This window comes from Rattus norvegicus, chromosome 1 (genome assembly GCF_036323735.1).
Source record: "Rattus norvegicus strain BN/NHsdMcwi chromosome 1, GRCr8, whole genome shotgun sequence".
NCBI classification, from domain to species: Eukaryota; Metazoa; Chordata; class Mammalia; order Rodentia; family Muridae; genus Rattus; species Rattus norvegicus.
The window spans coordinates 256,104,572-256,121,144 of NC_086019.1; the positions used below are offsets into that span (position 1 = coordinate 256,104,572).

At 53.1% G+C, this 16,573-nt stretch overlaps 1 protein-coding gene across 4 annotated transcripts in view; it reads right to left on the minus strand.

Moving 5' to 3' along the window:
- Positions 1-16,573, minus strand: part of Sh3pxd2a (SH3 and PX domains 2A) — a 206,130-nt gene that overhangs the window by 9,581 nt on the left and 179,976 nt on the right. For 3 of the 4 annotated variants that reach the window (NM_001415946.1, NM_001107606.2, XM_039080588.2), the window contains 5 exon segments: positions 164-283; positions 2,649-2,698; positions 3,872-4,206; positions 8,975-9,092; positions 13,778-13,861. In NM_001415946.1, the coding sequence (NP_001402875.1) occupies positions 164-283; positions 2,649-2,698; positions 3,872-4,206; positions 8,975-9,092; positions 13,778-13,861 (707 nt within the window). 4 annotated transcript variants of the gene reach the window in all.

Here is a 16,573-nt window from a genome sequence, read left to right on the forward strand (position 1 = left end):
AAACAAGTGAGGGGCCGAAACCCAGGGCTTTAGCCCTCGTTGTGGTCCTGAGTAGGCAAGTACTCATGGCCGGGAGGCTCGTCTCTGTCACCCGCTCTGCCTGACCCTCAGAAGACATGTTATAAAATATGAAACACAGGTCCTTGGCCTGCAGGAGGCTCACCTCTGCCTTCTGTCCGCCTCGAAAGCTGATGCCGTCAGAAATGCAGGACTGGAATTCAGCAATGGTGTAGTACTCTACCTCAACAGAAGGGGGCTCTGGTGGCTTTGGCAGCTGGAACCCCTAAAGCAGAAACAATCAGCAACTATCGCTTATGCTCCAGACCTTCCCCCCCAGGAGGTGGCACCCAGGGTTCCCTTAACACTAGTTTGAGCTATTGGGATGCTCACTATTAGAGGCCTCTATAGTTTTGTCCCAAGGTGGGAGTTAAAGTCAGAAGAGCCACTCTAACAAATGACAAGGACATTTGTCAAGGACAGCACCATTTCGTAAGTCTGAGGGGTGGACCCTAAACCAAGTGGGCAGCGGCTACAGAAGAGGGTGAGAGAGCCAAGTGTCCCCAGGACAGTAAGGTAGAAGTATAGGGGGCAGCTGGTTGGGGGAGGAGTCTTTGGGAGGGGGTCAGCATGTTGGTACCCTGAACAGAACGCCATTTCAGTGGGCAGGCAGAATATCCCAGGGTTCCTGTGTGCCTTTTGGATGCTGGCACACAACTTTTCTCCTAGTGCCATCCCAGGACACTTAGAACAACTGGCCTGTGGTCTGAGAACCACGTTTTGTTTTTTTTTTTTTTTTTTTTTTTCTTTTCTTTTTTTCGGAGCTGGGGTCCGAACCCAGGGCCTTTCGTTTTTTTTTTTTTTTTTTTTTTTTAACAGCCATTTGCTGTGTACCTACTGGGTGCTGCTCTGAGGCAGCCTGTACAAGCCACAGGGACAGCCAGCCTGGTGGGCTGTAACTACAACAGGGTGTACTCTGGACTTTGTGTTGGAATGTTTGTCCTTCCTATACTAAGGGGTTAACACGGAGCAACTGCAAAGGCAAGTGTGTGTGTGTGTGTGTGTGTGTGTGTGTGTGTGTGTGTGTGTGTGTGTGGAGGAGGGGGGGCAGCTGTGCTGTGGAAGGAAGACTTAGACGACCCAGCCACTCTGAGTCTCAGTTTCCTCTTCTGTCAAACAGAAGAACTAAAACTGGGGTCATAAAGACGATAGTGCGGGGACAGCCGAACAAAGTTGGAGGTCAGTACCTCGGGAACCGTCTGTCTCTTTACCCTTCGAGGCCCAGCCTCCTCTGTTGTCTAGACTAAGCTGAGCTGATGGAAGGAAGACGGTTTAAGGGTGAGGAGGTGTGAGTCAGTCAACTTTCCCTTCGCCCGTGCCTGGATGTGGAAGCTGGCCTGGCGAGCCGTGCGGGCTTCACCCCCTCCTGTACCCTGACAGGGTGGGATGCAGCTGGGTCTAACTGGAACCAGCAAGCCTGCCCCGGCGAGCTTGCATTTGTTAAGTGTGGAAGGAATGACTCTGTCCTTGCCAAAGTCAAGTCTGCCTGAAAAGAATTAGCTGGGGTGCAAAGAAAGGAGAGAAAGATTCGTCGTTCAATTGCTTGCAAAAACCCAGGCAAAAAAAAGGGGGGGGGATAGAAATTTTACTGGGACTAGGTCACAAAATACTCATGGCCAGAGGACATATCTTCTGATATAGGGAAGGCCCCAACTCCCGTGGCTGGGAAAATGCCGCTGGAGTAACACACAGCCAGGTATGATTTAGGGATTTGTCCCAAGTAGAGTACCAGATAACATCATCTAGCATTCAGGAGTTCGCATAGGAAAGGGAAACCCTGCTTCTGGTCCCAGATATGAACCATAGCATCCCATCCTTGAGCAGACCTAGGAGGTGGCCAGTATTCCTCCTACCTATCAGAGAAGGAAACTGAGAACTTTGGAGGGGAGGTGACTTACAAAGGGTCTTTCTTTGTTCCTGTGTCAGAAGTGGAATCTATACCTGGTTCCAGTGTCCCTTCCAGGGATGCTAGGGACAGCACCTCCAAGGCCTCCTGCATGCTCAACACTACTACTGAGCTACATTCTAGCCCTGAAGCTTGTCTTCCAACTGCATCACCAACATTGCTGTTCCCCAAGTTCCCCAAGCTCCCCTCCTGAGAGGGTGGTTATCAGTCACCTATTAAGGAGCCAGGGACCTCAGCAGTATCAACCCTCCATGAGCCAGGGCTTGTAATTCACTCTCCTTCCTGGTAGGTAAGCACTAGTCTACCCTTTACCCTCTGTGGAGCCTTCCACGTTCCCTGAGCAATCCTGAGAAAGCTGTAAGGCTTCTGGGCCAATGTGGCCCCATGTCTAGGCCTGGCAAAGCCCCATAGGACACTCCTGCTGGCCAGTCTAAATGTTTATGTCTGTCAGAGTAGTGGCTGGGATGGATTTATTTAGCCTTGGTATGCCGTGCTTTTCGGATTATAAACTGTCCAGCTGTGTGCCAGAGAGCCCTGGGAACTGCAGGCTTCTGCCCCTGTCCCCTACAAAGATGGAAATCCCAGTAGGGCCCTCCAGACCCCTGGGTCACAGGCTCTGCTTCAGAGGTAGCAGTGAGGGTTCTGAAGTAGTCCCAGAGAAGGAATGGAGAGACAGATCACATACCAGGCTGGATTCTCTGCGCGGGGGAGGTCTCGTCCTCAGGTTCGGGGAGCCTGAAAGAAGAGCCACAGGTTTGAGAATACTAATGGATAACAGTACCTGCGGCCTTCCCTGGGTGGGGTCCACTCAGAGCCTTGACACTTGATGCTGTGGTCCCATGGTGATCAAAGACCCTGTGTTCTAAGTCTCTAGGAGTGAAGAGGCCTTTAAGCCACTTTGGGGGGTGGATCCTTCCACCCCCTAAATGATAGGTACACCAATCTACAGATACTGCAGGGAGTTTTCAAGGTAAAGGCCGCATGGATTTATCAAATTTTCAGCAAAAGTGGGAACCACATCTACTTTTTGCTCACTAGTCCCTGAGTCTAGCACAAGGCAAGACAAAAGTCCTTCCCCGTAAAGATTTTTCCAAGCACCAGAGAGCTAACAATAAAGTTAAGAGCTAAATATCTAAAACAAAACAAGACAAAACAAAAAGCCCAAAACAGCAATCCTCCAGATTGTTGGTAAACAGAAACTGCCCCCACACCCTATAATACCAAAGGTATTGCTAGGCTAAGGTGTGTGGAGAGGTGTGGGCACACGGGCTTTAGTAATTCACTGTGTCTGCAGCTGGGGGATGGGCACACGTCCACCACAGCTTTAGGAAACCACAGCTCTCCCCTTCCACCTGCGTGTGAGTCCCGGGATCAGTTCAGATGAGGTTTGAGAGGCAAGCACCCCTACCCATCAGGCCTTCCTGCCACCTCTCTTCCACATCTTGCATTCCCGACGGCAAGCTTGTGCAGAGGACCTCAGACTCATAGCTCATGGGTTTGTAAAACCAGCTGTACGCCAACCACCTAGATTTCTAAAGCTTTTTCTGGAGAGAAAAAATGCCACTTCTTGCTCTTGGGGCCCATCTCTCCGCTAAAGAGCCATCCATCCCTGGTTCTTTCTTAGGGAGAGGGAGGCCAGCAGCCTGCTCCCTGCTGCAGTACCTCAGAGCAGCGGCTTGCAGGGACACAGCCACTCCTGGGACCTCTTCGCTCTTGTGACCATCAAGGGCAGAACCCAGGCTGTCGCTCGGGGTGAAAAAAGTCACGAAGGCCCCGGGGAGCCCCAGGATCCCCCTCAGTCATGGGGTGAAAAAAGTCACGGAGCCCTGGGGAGTCCCTGGATCCCCCTCACCCGTGCCCACCCACTCCATAGCTCCTTGGGAGGAACTGGGGCCTCCGGGTGCTTACTGATCTGGGCCCGCTGAGGAGCAATCCTGGCCACGGCCGGGGAGCCCTGGGCCAGCTTGGATGTGGTCCTCTCGGGAATGCCCGAGGCACTGCCATTGGAGGCGTTGCAGAGGATGGGTAAGCTGATCTCCTTCTTGGAGATGGGGGCCTCCGATCCTTCGCCTTCCACTGGAGCCTCTTTATCCCCGGAGGCTTTCTTGTTGAGCAGGTTGCTGATCTCCATGATGCTGCCTATGATCTCCACCGGACCAGCCAGGTTCTTCTTCCGGGTTGGCAGGTCGTCCTTGGCCTTCTTCAGATAGGATGCTGGTGCCCAGCCCTCTTTGCCTAGGTATCTGTGAGAGGAAGGAGTGTGCCATCGTTAAAGCCCTCATTTCTGGTTTTCCCTTCTACTCCCGGGCCTCAGTCTCCATCTGAGCTTGTCCAACGGTGCCTTCTCTCTAATGCTCTGCTGGAGGTTTGGCAGTTCTGCTGTTATAGAGAAAACCAGAGTTGGGATCGCTGGGAAAGATACTGGGGTCACTGGGAAAGATACTGGAAACTGAGCTATTGCTCTCGGTAAACGCAGGGCCTGAACATTAGGGTTCTTGTATACGTTGTTCTAGCCAATAGGTAGCCCTTCTGATGGGCTGAAGGTAATTCTAGAGAAAGGAAGTTACGAATGGATGTCCTATGGCTAGCCATATCCCTATAGAAACGGAAGTGTGACCAGAGAGGAAAGAGGCAAGCACATGATACACTGTCTTGTCCAACCTTCTTCTGTAAGGAACAGATGCAGCGGCTAAAATGGATCCGGAAGATCAGACACAGAAAGCCTTGAGACCAAAGGAGGTCGTGAGAGGGTTGAGCATGGTGGTACATGCCTAAAACCCCAGCAGTCAGAAGGCGGAGGAAGGAGGGTTAGAAATTCTAGGCCAGATCTGGGATCCAACTACTTTGGGATTCGGTTTGAGGCCTGCGTGTACATTAGGAGGAGGTTAGAGCCTGGTACTGTAAACCCGCTCACACGCCCAGGGACCTACTACTGTTGTCTTGCTAAATCAGTGGTTCTCAACCTTCCTTAATGCTGCAACCCTTAATACAGTTCCTCATGTTGTGGTGATCCCCAACCATAAAGTTATTTTTGTTGCTGCTTTGTAACTGAATTTTGCCACTGTTACAAATTACCTGAAATGCCTGTGTTTTCCTATGGTCTTAAATGACCCCCGTGAAAGGGTCATTGGACCACCTGTCGAACTTCCTTCTGAATATTTATTTTTATATATACATAAATTGGTGCTACCCTCAACCTCAGCCAGAAAAGCTTCTCTCCGTGGTGGTCAGCACTCAGTGCAGAGACTGGTTTCAACCAGCTTAATGCTAAGAATAATTGGCTGCTGAATGTTCTGCCATAAACGGGATATCTGTATCACCCCCTTTCCACAAAAGGCTCTCAGGGAACACCAGGAAAAAGTGGGTGGAGCGACCGTAAGAGCCAGAGGTCGGGGAGGAATGCCGGGAAATGCTGTTTTTTGAACATGGAAAGGCGATTGAACTCTTGAATGCATAGTAGCCAGTTACCTGTGTAAGATCAGGCCAACAAGATCAATAAACATCACAGCACTAATTGAACCCAGTAGGAGGGAGAGGACATGAAGGGAGGAAGGGGAAGTGTTGGGGATGCCTTTGGGGAGTAGAGAGGAGGAGCTGGGGTTGGATACAGTCAAATGTAGTGTTTACACGTACAAAAGTGTCAAAGACATAAAAAAAATCTATTTTTAAAATTTTAAGCTCTAGGTCGGCCTGGGCTAAGGTGTATGCCTCTATCTCAAGTAAGAAGAGAGGTGGGGTTTAAGCCTTAGCACTGCACAAGCAAACACAGAGGTACATGCCTGCAATCCCAGCTCTCTGGAGGTGGAAGCAGGGGACCGGAAGTTCAGGGTCACCCTCAGTTACACAGTCTAGTCTGGATACAAGAGACCTTGCGTTAAAACAAAGCAACATTTAAAAAAAAAGTGGGGTGGGGAGGAGGCCACCGCCTAATGGGGAAGGGTCCAAGTGATGATGGACAGACAGCAGACAGGTCAAGTTCACAGGGTTAAGTTCACACATGTAACCTTTTAATGCTGTGGCTTAAAAATAAAATACCTGATAGGTGGGTTGAGGACAATTGGGAAGAAGGAGTGAGATCAGGCTTCTCCTCATACAATAAGAAGAAGGAACGGGGTTGGGGATTTAGCTCAGTGGTAGAGCGCTTGCCTAAGAAGTGCAAGGCCCTGGGTTCGGTCCCCAGCTCCGAAAAAAAGAACCAAAAAAAAAAAAAAAAAAAAAAAGAAGAAGGAACAAAGAGCAAGCCAGGCATGGTAGCTCACAGCCATACTTGCCACTTGGGAGGCTGAGGCAGGAGGACTGCCTTAAGTCACACTAGTTTAGGTTACACAGGGAGTACTAGGACAATTGGAACTATACAGGACTTTGCATTCTTTTTTCTTTTAAAGTCACATTTATATAATCCTGATGGTTGAAAAAGCCTTTTTCTCTGTGCAGCCCTGGCTGTCCTGGAACTTGCTCTGCAGAGCAGGCTGGCCTCGAACTCACAGAGATCTGCCTGCCTCTGCCTCCTGAGTACTGGGATTATGGCACGTGCCGCCACTGCGGGTGGAAAAAGCCTTTCTAACTGGGGCTATAAACGCAAAAGCATAAACACAGATAAAAGCACATGACTGGATAAAATTCAGACCATTGTTATGGCAAAACCAAACCAAACCAAGAGCTCATAAACCAAGGCTAGTGGCAAAAGACAGGGCTGACTGAATTTCTGTTGATTGCTCAACTGTGTAAAACAGCTTCCCTCTCTTCCCCACATGGTGTCAAACCTTCATCCAGATCGGCAGCGAGAGCTTGCTTCCAGGCCCAGCACTGGCTGGCCAGTGCTTCCGGCTCTAGGTTGCAATGTCCCCATCTGCTCCCTGGGACACAGCTGGTTCTTTAAACATGGCTCTTACAGACCAGATGTCTGACAACCCCCTACCGCCCTCCCCAGTGTGACCTTGTTCTTGGGAGTGTGTTAGGTAGGAGAAAGGCAACACAGGGGTCCAAACAGAAGGTGGCTCCTCACAGCCCTGTCACTGGGAGGTACACACAGGTGTGCCCAGCTTACACGTTCTTTGGAAGGCAGACATTACTGAACCGAGGCTGGCTCCTGGATGTGACGGGTAGAAGCTGAGGCACAGAATGTCAAGGGTGGAGAGGAACGGTGGGAAAATGTGCCTGGCCTTTCTGTCGCAGTAGCTAAGGCTCAGAAGGGCAAGGCAGTTAACAGAGGGCCTGAGGGAGGCCACACCAGGCCACAGGGCTGCTATCTTGCTATGTGGCAGTGGCAGAGGAAGTGGCTCAGGACTGTGGGATCTCAGTCAGGCGCACGTACGGCCTGGGGTGTCCCAGATCACAGCCCCCTGTGTCCACACGCTGTGTGGATAAAGCCATGTCCAGGTTTTGTGGTACAGGACACAGCAGGCGGAACGATCCTCGCATCAGGGGTGGCCATCAGGGGTGGCCATGTGACTGGGCACAACTTCCTTACAGCTGTTCCCAGCTCTGTGGCAGGACTGACTCCAGAGAGATGCTGGCTGCAGAGGGAACGTGTAGGAGTGTGTGTGTGTGTGTGTGTGTGTGTGTGTGTGTGTGTGTGTGTGTGTCTAAGGCTGGGAGAGGAAAAGAAAGACAGGAAATGAGGATCAACACACAGCTAGGAATGTTGGGAAATAGCAATGTTTTAAGGAGGTATCTGGCAAGCTTCTTAAGGTAGAACGGGATCACCACAGGGTCCTTTTCAATTCAAGTCCCCACCGGCTAAAAAGGACCAAGCTATAGGGACAGTAGCTGACTAGAAGTAGCCCAGATTGATACTATTCGTTGTCTTAAGACAAACAGACAGACAGACAGTCCTACCGACTGGCCGAAGACAGACCCTAAAATATAAAAGGCGGCTGTGATGATCACTCCTAGGCAAACACATGCAGACCTCCAGCCGGCTGGGAGACATGTCTGCAACCCTTCCACATCAAGCTTGTGGCTCATGGATTTGCAGTTGGTTCCAGCTTCCATTGCTTAGAGAACAGGAGACCAGGACTGGCTGCCTTGGATGACACACGTGTATGTAAGAGTCCCGTGCCACATGACAGGAAAGAAAGGTACATCTCAGTCCTCCAGACCTGACAGGCACCAGGGGAACGGTGACGGGGACATCAATTCACACCAAGGCTCAGTCACCTGTGTCCTCCCTTGCGGCACGGGCTGACCATTAAGACCATCAGACTCTGCTGCTGTGCTCTTAGCCACGGTCGAGGGGGAACTCACACTGATGGATCACAGGCTGCTGTGGCACAGGCCTTTGGAAAGGGACCACAGTGAGTCTAGGACGGCTGACCCCACAGTTCACACAGGAGACTGTTTCTGTTAGCTGAGTTGCAAGCAGAGGAGAGAGAAGCTGAGCAAAATCCCTACGGCTGAATTGCTCCAAAGGAACTTTCTGACCACAAATCCACTTAAGGGAGGTCTAGGGTTGGTAATGGCAGAATGAGACCCAGAGAGTTTTGCTTGCGACACTACTCTAGACACACACCCAAATGAATCCCTCAGCTGAGAAGAACAATGAGGCTCCGTTCGGGAGAGACACCAAGAGAACGAAGAGATCTCACTTGGAGCCCAGCCTTGCATCCAGTCCAGTAGAGTGACTATACCCACCAGGAACATGGATGCCAGAGGTCTGTGTCTGGAGCCTTGCCTATAGAGCTGTGAGCCACAGAGGCAGCCTGCTGGGTCTCGGCAGGGCCTGTGGAGACTGGGGCTTCAGGCTGTCACAGCTGAGGGACAGGCCAGGCAGCCGAGGTGGATGCAGAATTCAGGTGTGCTGAACTCCTGGCTGTGCCTGGGAAGGGGACTGCACCACTGCCCGTGAGCTGAGCCAGCTCCCATCCCTACTGGCTGGGGCTCAGCCTTTGCTCTCAGGTCCTAGGAGGCAACCAGTGAAGCGAGCAGAGCTGGCACTCAGTTGTCATCAGCATCTACCTGCCCATCAGCTACTGTGCACTGAGCTCTGTTCCCCAGGAGCCAGGCTCCTACCTGATGTACCACCAGCCTTCCAGGTTCTTTCGAATCACCTCCACAGTGACACCCTTCTCAAAGCCGATCTCGTCTTTGCTTTGGCTGGTGTAGGGCTGCACGGTGACATACTTCTCTTCTGTGAGTGGGTGGGTGAGAGAGAAAGCGCGGTTAGTTGGAGGCTTTGGTGCAGATCCTGTCTCCCGTTCCCCTCTGCCCAGACTGAGCCTGGCTCAGCCCTGCTCAGCCACTAACACGCCCTGGGCCAGCATTGGCTTCTCCAGAGAAGAGGAAGCAGGGCTCAGAGAGCAAAAGAGGAGTCACTGGGTTAGGGGGTCACTGCTGTTCCTAGGATAAGCCCAAGCTAGGCAGGATTCCAGGGTGCCAGCAAAGCTTAGGCAGCGTGAAAGCAGGTCCTCCACACAGGGGGTCCCAGAGTTTGGAGGATTCTGCGTCTCCTAGGCTCTAAGTCAAGAAGTTGAGACCAGTGCTAGGTGTCTCCTGAATGCCTTGGGAACCCTAGCATGTGTCCCCTCAGAACATGTCATGTCCCGTCTACACTCCATACTCTGGATTCTAGCCCTGTAAACCTCAGATTCTCTCAGTCTGCCTTCCAGACTGAGGCTTTCAGGAACACCCTCACTGAGCAGCTCAGCTCCCTTAACAGCAGACCATGGTGTTTACCCTAGAGTGTCCATGGAGCGAGTTCTGTCGGAGTGGCTGTGGGGTTTGTCACGGTGTGTGCAACTGTGGCGCTGCTGAGCCTTCACAGGCGGGAAGACGTCAAGGGCCCTACCATGTGCCCCTCCTGCAAAGGCCCATGTTCTATTCTTCCCGTGTGTCTCTGGGGGGCGCCTCCAAGTTTCCCCAGAGCACTGGAGTCTTCTTGGAAAGAGCTCGGTGGGAAGGCTGAGCAGTCTGTATCCCTAAAGGCCTCTGTTCAGGCTTCCATGTCTGCTGAGGTCCACCCCGTCAGTCCTCGGGAAGCCTTCTGGTAGACCTGCAGCTGACTGGGTGAGGCCACCCACTCTTATGAGACCACCCATTGGATGGTCTGGGGCCCAGGGAGGAGCATGCTGCACCCTCCCCCGTTTGAAGAAGTGGTTATCTGGAGGTGCTCTTGGGAGGGCTGCCCTGAATCCTGCTGTGCTGGATGCTCCCTAGAGGGCACAATGGTACCCAGCACATGACAGCAGGGACTGTTACAGTAGAGTCCTGGACTTGATCCAGGAGGAGGAACGCAGGGATGAACGGGAACTGGGGAGGAGCTTGCTTGGGAGCTCAAAATAGCAGGAGTCTGGCCTCAACTGCCTGCTGCGCCTGGCTCCCAGCTGGACCTTGTTGGGCAGCCTGTCTCGACCTCTAGGAGGCTGTGGGGGGTGAGGAGGGAACTGCAGCACCAACACCCTGCTGTGGGAGGATTCATTCTCCCCTGCATTATCAGGGTACTGTAATGTCTCTGCAGGGCTGATAGCATTCCCCTCGGATAGAGGCAACTGTCCCATCAGCCTGCAGGACGGACCAGGTGGACCACAGGCCATGCTAAAAAAACTGCCCCAAATTGAAAGGTGCATGACAGCACGAGAGGCTGCACGGTGCTTCATCTAACTCTCACCACAGGCCTTCCTCAGCATCAGCTAAGGAGGGCTCTGCTTGGAGCCTGCAGATTCCATCCCGGCCCTGCCCAGGAGGGCTGCCAACACTGCCTGAGAACCTGCCCAGCCAGATTCTGACTAGGGCCCTGGAGAAGTTCCACAGGCTCCAGGCCAACCCTCTGCTCTCCTGCCTCTCCATTTTCCAGTGGGCATGGTAAACCCTGGCCTAGGCAGCGGCTCTAGGGACAGTGCCAGGTCTGGGAATCCAGGGCCTGAGGTCCAGGCGAGGCGAGGCCTGGGCTCCACATTTTGCATTTGTACGGCCAGGCTATTTTTAAAAGCCTGCGGTTCGAGCAGGAAGCTATCAGGAAAGTTTTCCTAGGCAAGGTTGCTTTTGAAGAGAAAAATGACAGCCCTTCTTAGGGGAAGATTAGAGGAGTCCTGCCCTGCTCCATGGCTGAGAACAGGGCCTTGACCATGTATTCAGTCTCTTTCTCTCTCAGATGCCAAGCCTGACCACGGTAGCCCTTTTAAGTGTGTGCGGTGGACAGAGTCCAGGGCCAGCCACTTGGGGCAGGGTATGCAACCATGGGTATTAGTTCTGGCTAATGGTTGCAAAAGACCCCGTACTCGAGGCACTGGGAATGTTATGGTCCCCCAGGTAAAATGCTGACCAGAGGCTCATTCTACCCTGGTTACCATGGAATTCCAGAGAGGAGCTCAGTCCTGGTTCCTAACAGGGCAAGACAGACCACCCCTCTCTGATCGGCTCTTTGGACTGGTGGTTTTCAGCTCTGAGTCAGGTTGACACAGGTGACTTGGGTCTTGGGCCATTCATCTAACAAGTGGGCTGTCCCCCTTACAGGGACCAGTCCCCACTTCCGGTTCTGGCCATCGCCTCTATGGTCAAGGGGAAATGTCTAGAGAAGAGAGTGTCCAGACACGTGTCAAACCGTCCCTGTAGGTAGCTGAATGTGCAGTTGGGTTGGGTCTCTGGACGAGATGCCCCTTTAAGAGACAGGGCTGAGGGAAGAGTGAGGCAGCTAGGGTCTGGTCAGGGCTCCTGGGTTCTGTGATCAACCCATGCAGAGATGATGGCATTCTTAAGCTGGTGAATGAAGGCTGGCCAGGAGGCCGGTGGGTGGGTAGGCTGGGGGAGGTGGACAGCCTGTCCCATTTGGGAGGCAGGGGCTGGAGGCCCTGCAGTTTCCAAACCGCAGAAGCCTCCTCTTTCCAAACACTTTCCCCTCTGTCAGCAGTCTCTCTGCTCCCCTCCCAGCCCCTCCAACTCCTCCAACCCCTCCATAGAGAGGCCTCTGATTCCAGAGGTCTGGCCAGCTGAGGGATAGGGACCAGAGGACCCGGAAGCTCTGACTTTTCTTTCACTCATGGCCCACTGTCGGTTTTCCAGCCGCTGCTCGCTGGGTGGCGCCGGCCCGCTCGCCCGCCCGCCCGCTCTCTGTGAGCCCTCTTTGGCTGCCTGACTTAATAGAATACAGTTCATAGGGCTAGGGCTGGGGCTGGGAAGTTTGCCTGATAACGTTAGCACGTGAAGTTGTGGCTTGCCTTTGCTCAAGTACAGGTGACTGGAGAATTATGATTACTTAGGGGTCTACATGTACCCTTTTGTCTGAATTTACCTTGTCTTCCTGGTATGAGGAGTCACGTACATGTGTCATTTGTGGTTATATGCTGATGTGTCCGGGAGACTTAGTTGTAAGTGGAAATCCACCTGTGACTACAGAACTCAGCTACGTGCAGCAGAGCTTGTTTGAGGACACTTCTGGAATCACCATCCCTGAGTGGTGCGCAGCTGAGTGGTGGTTGGTTGCAGCTGTGATGTTGTGCTAGCCACACCTGTAGCCTGCAGGCCCTTGTGTGGGCCTGTCTCTGGTCTCTGTGAGCTTCTGTGTGGTCATGCAGGCAACAGCACGTCTGGGACTCAGCAAGTGATGGGAGGCAGAACAGGCCAAACCTTTGTCCTCCTTGTGGGATTCTGGGTCCACATCCTATTTGTCTTTGCCATTAGAGTTGGAGGCCATGTTCAACCCTAGCCTCTTGGCACAGTGGTCCCCTACAGTCTCATTTTAGGGTAGCCTTAGCTGTAAATGTGGCCTGTTGCTGCTTCTCCAACTCAGGCCCCCGCATGACCCCCCCCAGGGTCCACACTAAGACCGGTCTCTGGATGAGCTGGGTTCTTTATGACCAGTACTCTGAGTCAGCCATTGGCTGTGGCCACCCTGGAGTCCAGACATTCTCTAGCCTGATTCTTGGGGTAGGCACTGAATACACTGTCATTTGGGAACGAGCTTGGAGGGTGAGGGTGGTGAGTCATGGGTTACCCTGTTCTCCAGAGAGGCCTGCGTGCACTGTACACCCGTCTCGGCTTCTAGCTGCACTGTCACCGCAAGGAACACACACTCTGCTCTACTCTCTGGGGGGCCAGGAGAGACTGACCACCCAGCATGAAGGCCTGTAAATTGTTTAGGGGTGCATCCAGAGGCTATCCCTCCTATCCCTCCCCTCCTTCTACAAGTTCCTGGATGTTGGGAAGGATCTAAGCCAAACAGTCCTGACTCAGCAAATGTCAGCTTCCCAGTCAGCCCAGGGCCTCCCTGGAGTCCTTGACTGAGCTCCTCCTGAGAGCCTACAGGCCGGTGCTCCTGCTGAGGGATGGCCCTTAGTCAGTGGTGGTTGGAAAATGCTCTGATGCTATGCTAGGTTTGGCTTCTGTGCCCTTCTAGGTTCAAGTGGAGCTGCTGAAGAAAGGCTGTGTGGGCTGGCGTAGCAGCTGACGAGAGAGCTGGGGCTGAGGGAGTCTTTCTGAGTGGAGGAAGTAATGAAGGACAGAAAATGGGAACCCTGGCAGGCACAGGAAGCTCTGACCTCTCTAACACGTGGGACACCCAGGACACACAGGACACGCAGGACAGGGATGGCTTCCCTTTGAGACTTCGCTCATGCCTCTCTTCCCTCCCAAGGAACATATAAACTCATCGTAAGCGCATGTCCCCAATGCCCAGGGCACTAGCAAGCCAGAGCCACCCCTAGGGCCTCATTGATTCCCAAGCAAGGCCCTGTCCCCAATCTGAGCTGCAGTGAACGAGAAACAAATCTGGTCAGATCTGGGTGAGTCAGGAGACCACAGGCAGAGAGCAGAGCAGGCAGAGGAGAGGGTGTTAGTGAGAGACAGGCAGCTGCGGGAGGAGAGGCAGGCGCCCGTGGTCACCTCGGCTGTGCTGCCTGTTGACCATCCCGCCCAGGGTCCACCGGCGATCCAGGCGCCGCAGGTGAGCTTTGCGTCTCTTGGACACTGCCGTGAGAGATGGTGATGGCGCCCACGAACCAAACCGGTGGAGAGAATGGAGATGAGGATGAGAGGGGATGGGGAAGGGGAGGAGAGAGGGAGGTGTGTCCGACCCTGTTGGGTTACCGTGGACCAGACTGAACGGGATCTAGGAGTGGACTGAAGGATCCTGGGTCCTCCCCCTTAGCGATTGGAAGACTTTCAACTGCAGCCCTCAGAGATCCTCCCTGGGTTTGCTGTCTACTCACCAGGCATGAATGTCAACTTGCCACCATGGCCAGGCACCATGTAAAGAAAGGAAGGGTATCCAGGGGGAAAGAGCTCTCCCACTGGGTTTATATCCTATTTGTCTACCAGGAAAGATTTGCTGAACGAGATGCACACAGGCAGGTGCTACAGGCAAGACTCTGTTCCATTAGGTTAGCCTTTCATGTGCCTCTGATGACAAAGACCACACCACCAGCTTCTACTGTTCAAGGCTGCTTTGCCTCCCACTACCCCCGATCCCCACAGATGAGCATTGAGCTCCCATGAGGCCTCAGCCCTGGTCTGCCCTCTCCACTTTCTGCCTTCCTATGTGACTCCTAAAGGAATGAACACCAGACCAGGGCCCCAGAGTGCCATCTTGCCTCACCTCCTCACGCCAAAGGAAGATGCCAGACTGCCTACTTCTAGGGAGGGTGGCTGGCTGGTGGAGCGAGGAAAAGAAACGCTGTCCACACACACGTGGGCCCAAATCCAATAAAACCTCTGGAAATATCGGCTTGCCCTGTGAGGAGAGGGGCCATGCCACCTGCTCCTCTTTACTCTTCTGTATTAAGAGTTTTATTTCTTATTTTATGTGAATGCATGTACGCCCACTGACGGCAGAGGAGAGCATCAGAGCCCCCAGAACTGGGGTCTGAGATGGTTGTGAGCCGCCATGTGCATGCTGGAGGTTGAACCCAGTTCCTCCAGAAGAGCAGGCAGTGTTCTTAACCACTGAGGCATCTCTCTGGCCCTGTAACCTGCTTCTTGGCAGCAAGCTAGGAGTGTAGGCTCCAGCCCAGACCAACTCCCAGCTCTTCCGCCACTGCCCTAGGAAGGCTCTGTAGACCTAAAATGTGGCCAGCGTGCTGCACCTGGGTCCTCCTGGAAGCGTGCAGAGCGGCCCCATGCTTGGTGTGCATATACACTTGTGCACACAGCTCTGAACAGCCCTGGCTGTCCCCTAATTCCTAATCCATCAGGGCCAAAGTCTTCCACAACCTGTCTGTAGCTTCAGCTGTCTTGACACAACTCAGAGTCATCTGAGGGAATTTCAGCTAGGGACTGCTTCAGTGGCCATCATGGTATATTCTCCCTCTTCCTCTCCTTTCTCCCTCTCTCCCTCACTTCCCCCGTCTCTTTCCCGTCACCCCTCTCTCTGTTTTTTGAGACAAGGTTTCACTGTGTAGACCTGACTGTCCTGGAATTCACTCTGTAGATCAGGCTAACCTTGAATTCACAGACATCGGCCAGCCTCTGCCTCCCGAACACTTGGATTAAAGGCATGTGCCACCACTACCCAGCACATGGCATTTTCTTGACTGTTAATTGGTGTAGGAGTGTCTAGCCCACTGTGGGCAGTACCATCCCTAGGCAGTGGGGGGTTCCTGGGCTGTGTAAGACAGCTAGCTGAGCAGGAGCTCGGGCTTAAACCACTAAGCAGTGACCCTGTTTCTGCTTCAAACCTCCTGCCTTGGCTTCCCTCGATGACAGATGACACCCTAGAACTGTAATGCTTGCTAAATGTCACAGAACAGAAGCCTCCCTCACCGGAACAGTCAGGTACCACTTACTTCATGCAGAATGCCCGTTTCTCTGTAGTTGAGGCCTGATGAGCCCTTTCCTACCTTGTCTGGTTCCGTCTGGGGCCTCTGTTGCTAATCCGAACCTCCCTGCCCTGCTCTGCTCTGCTCTTCCTGCTGAAGCCTTCTCTATCATATACTCCTCGACAAACCCAGAGTGGCCTTCTTCCCCCACAAGCTGATGCTTCAGAGAGGCCACTACAGTGAGGCCCCCTGTATTTAAACTTGATGAGGACAGACATGCGACTAAGCACCTTGTGCCTCTGCCCTTGTAGTCAGACATGTAACATGTATGTCATCGGTCGGGGTAGGTAGCAGGGTTTGCTCCTGGCCTGGCATTGGAGACTTTTGAGCTGTTTTAGTTTTTCTTTTGAAACAGGGTCTCACATAGCCCAGGCTAGCCTTGAACTCCTGATCCTTGGCTTCCACCCCTCAAGGGTTGGGATTACAGGCATGCATGGCTGCACCCAGAGCCAATGTTCTGAGAGGCCCGAGAGGCTTTGAGACGTAGGTCAGTAGGTAGGCATCGAGGTCTGGGGATTGCAGAAAGGTGGTATGGAAGCCAGTTCAGTAGTACAACAGAACCAGGATAGAAGCCGACATAGGTTCAAAGACCCGGGGAGGGGTCTAGCCTCTGGAATCCTGTTCCGAGGTGGATGTGTACTGAGAGTCTTCTCTAATCACAGGGTTGAAATAAGACAAGGGGGGGGGGCCAACCACCAACAAAGGAACTAGCACCTTGGGGAAGGATGAATAAGGATTGGCCCTGACTGTTCTTTAGTTTGGGCAGCAGGAACGGAGGAGCCTGAAGGTGGTCTGAGCTCTGGGAGGCAGGACCACAGCTCTCTGGCCTTCAGACACAGCCACCTGGGTCATTCCTACCGACTGT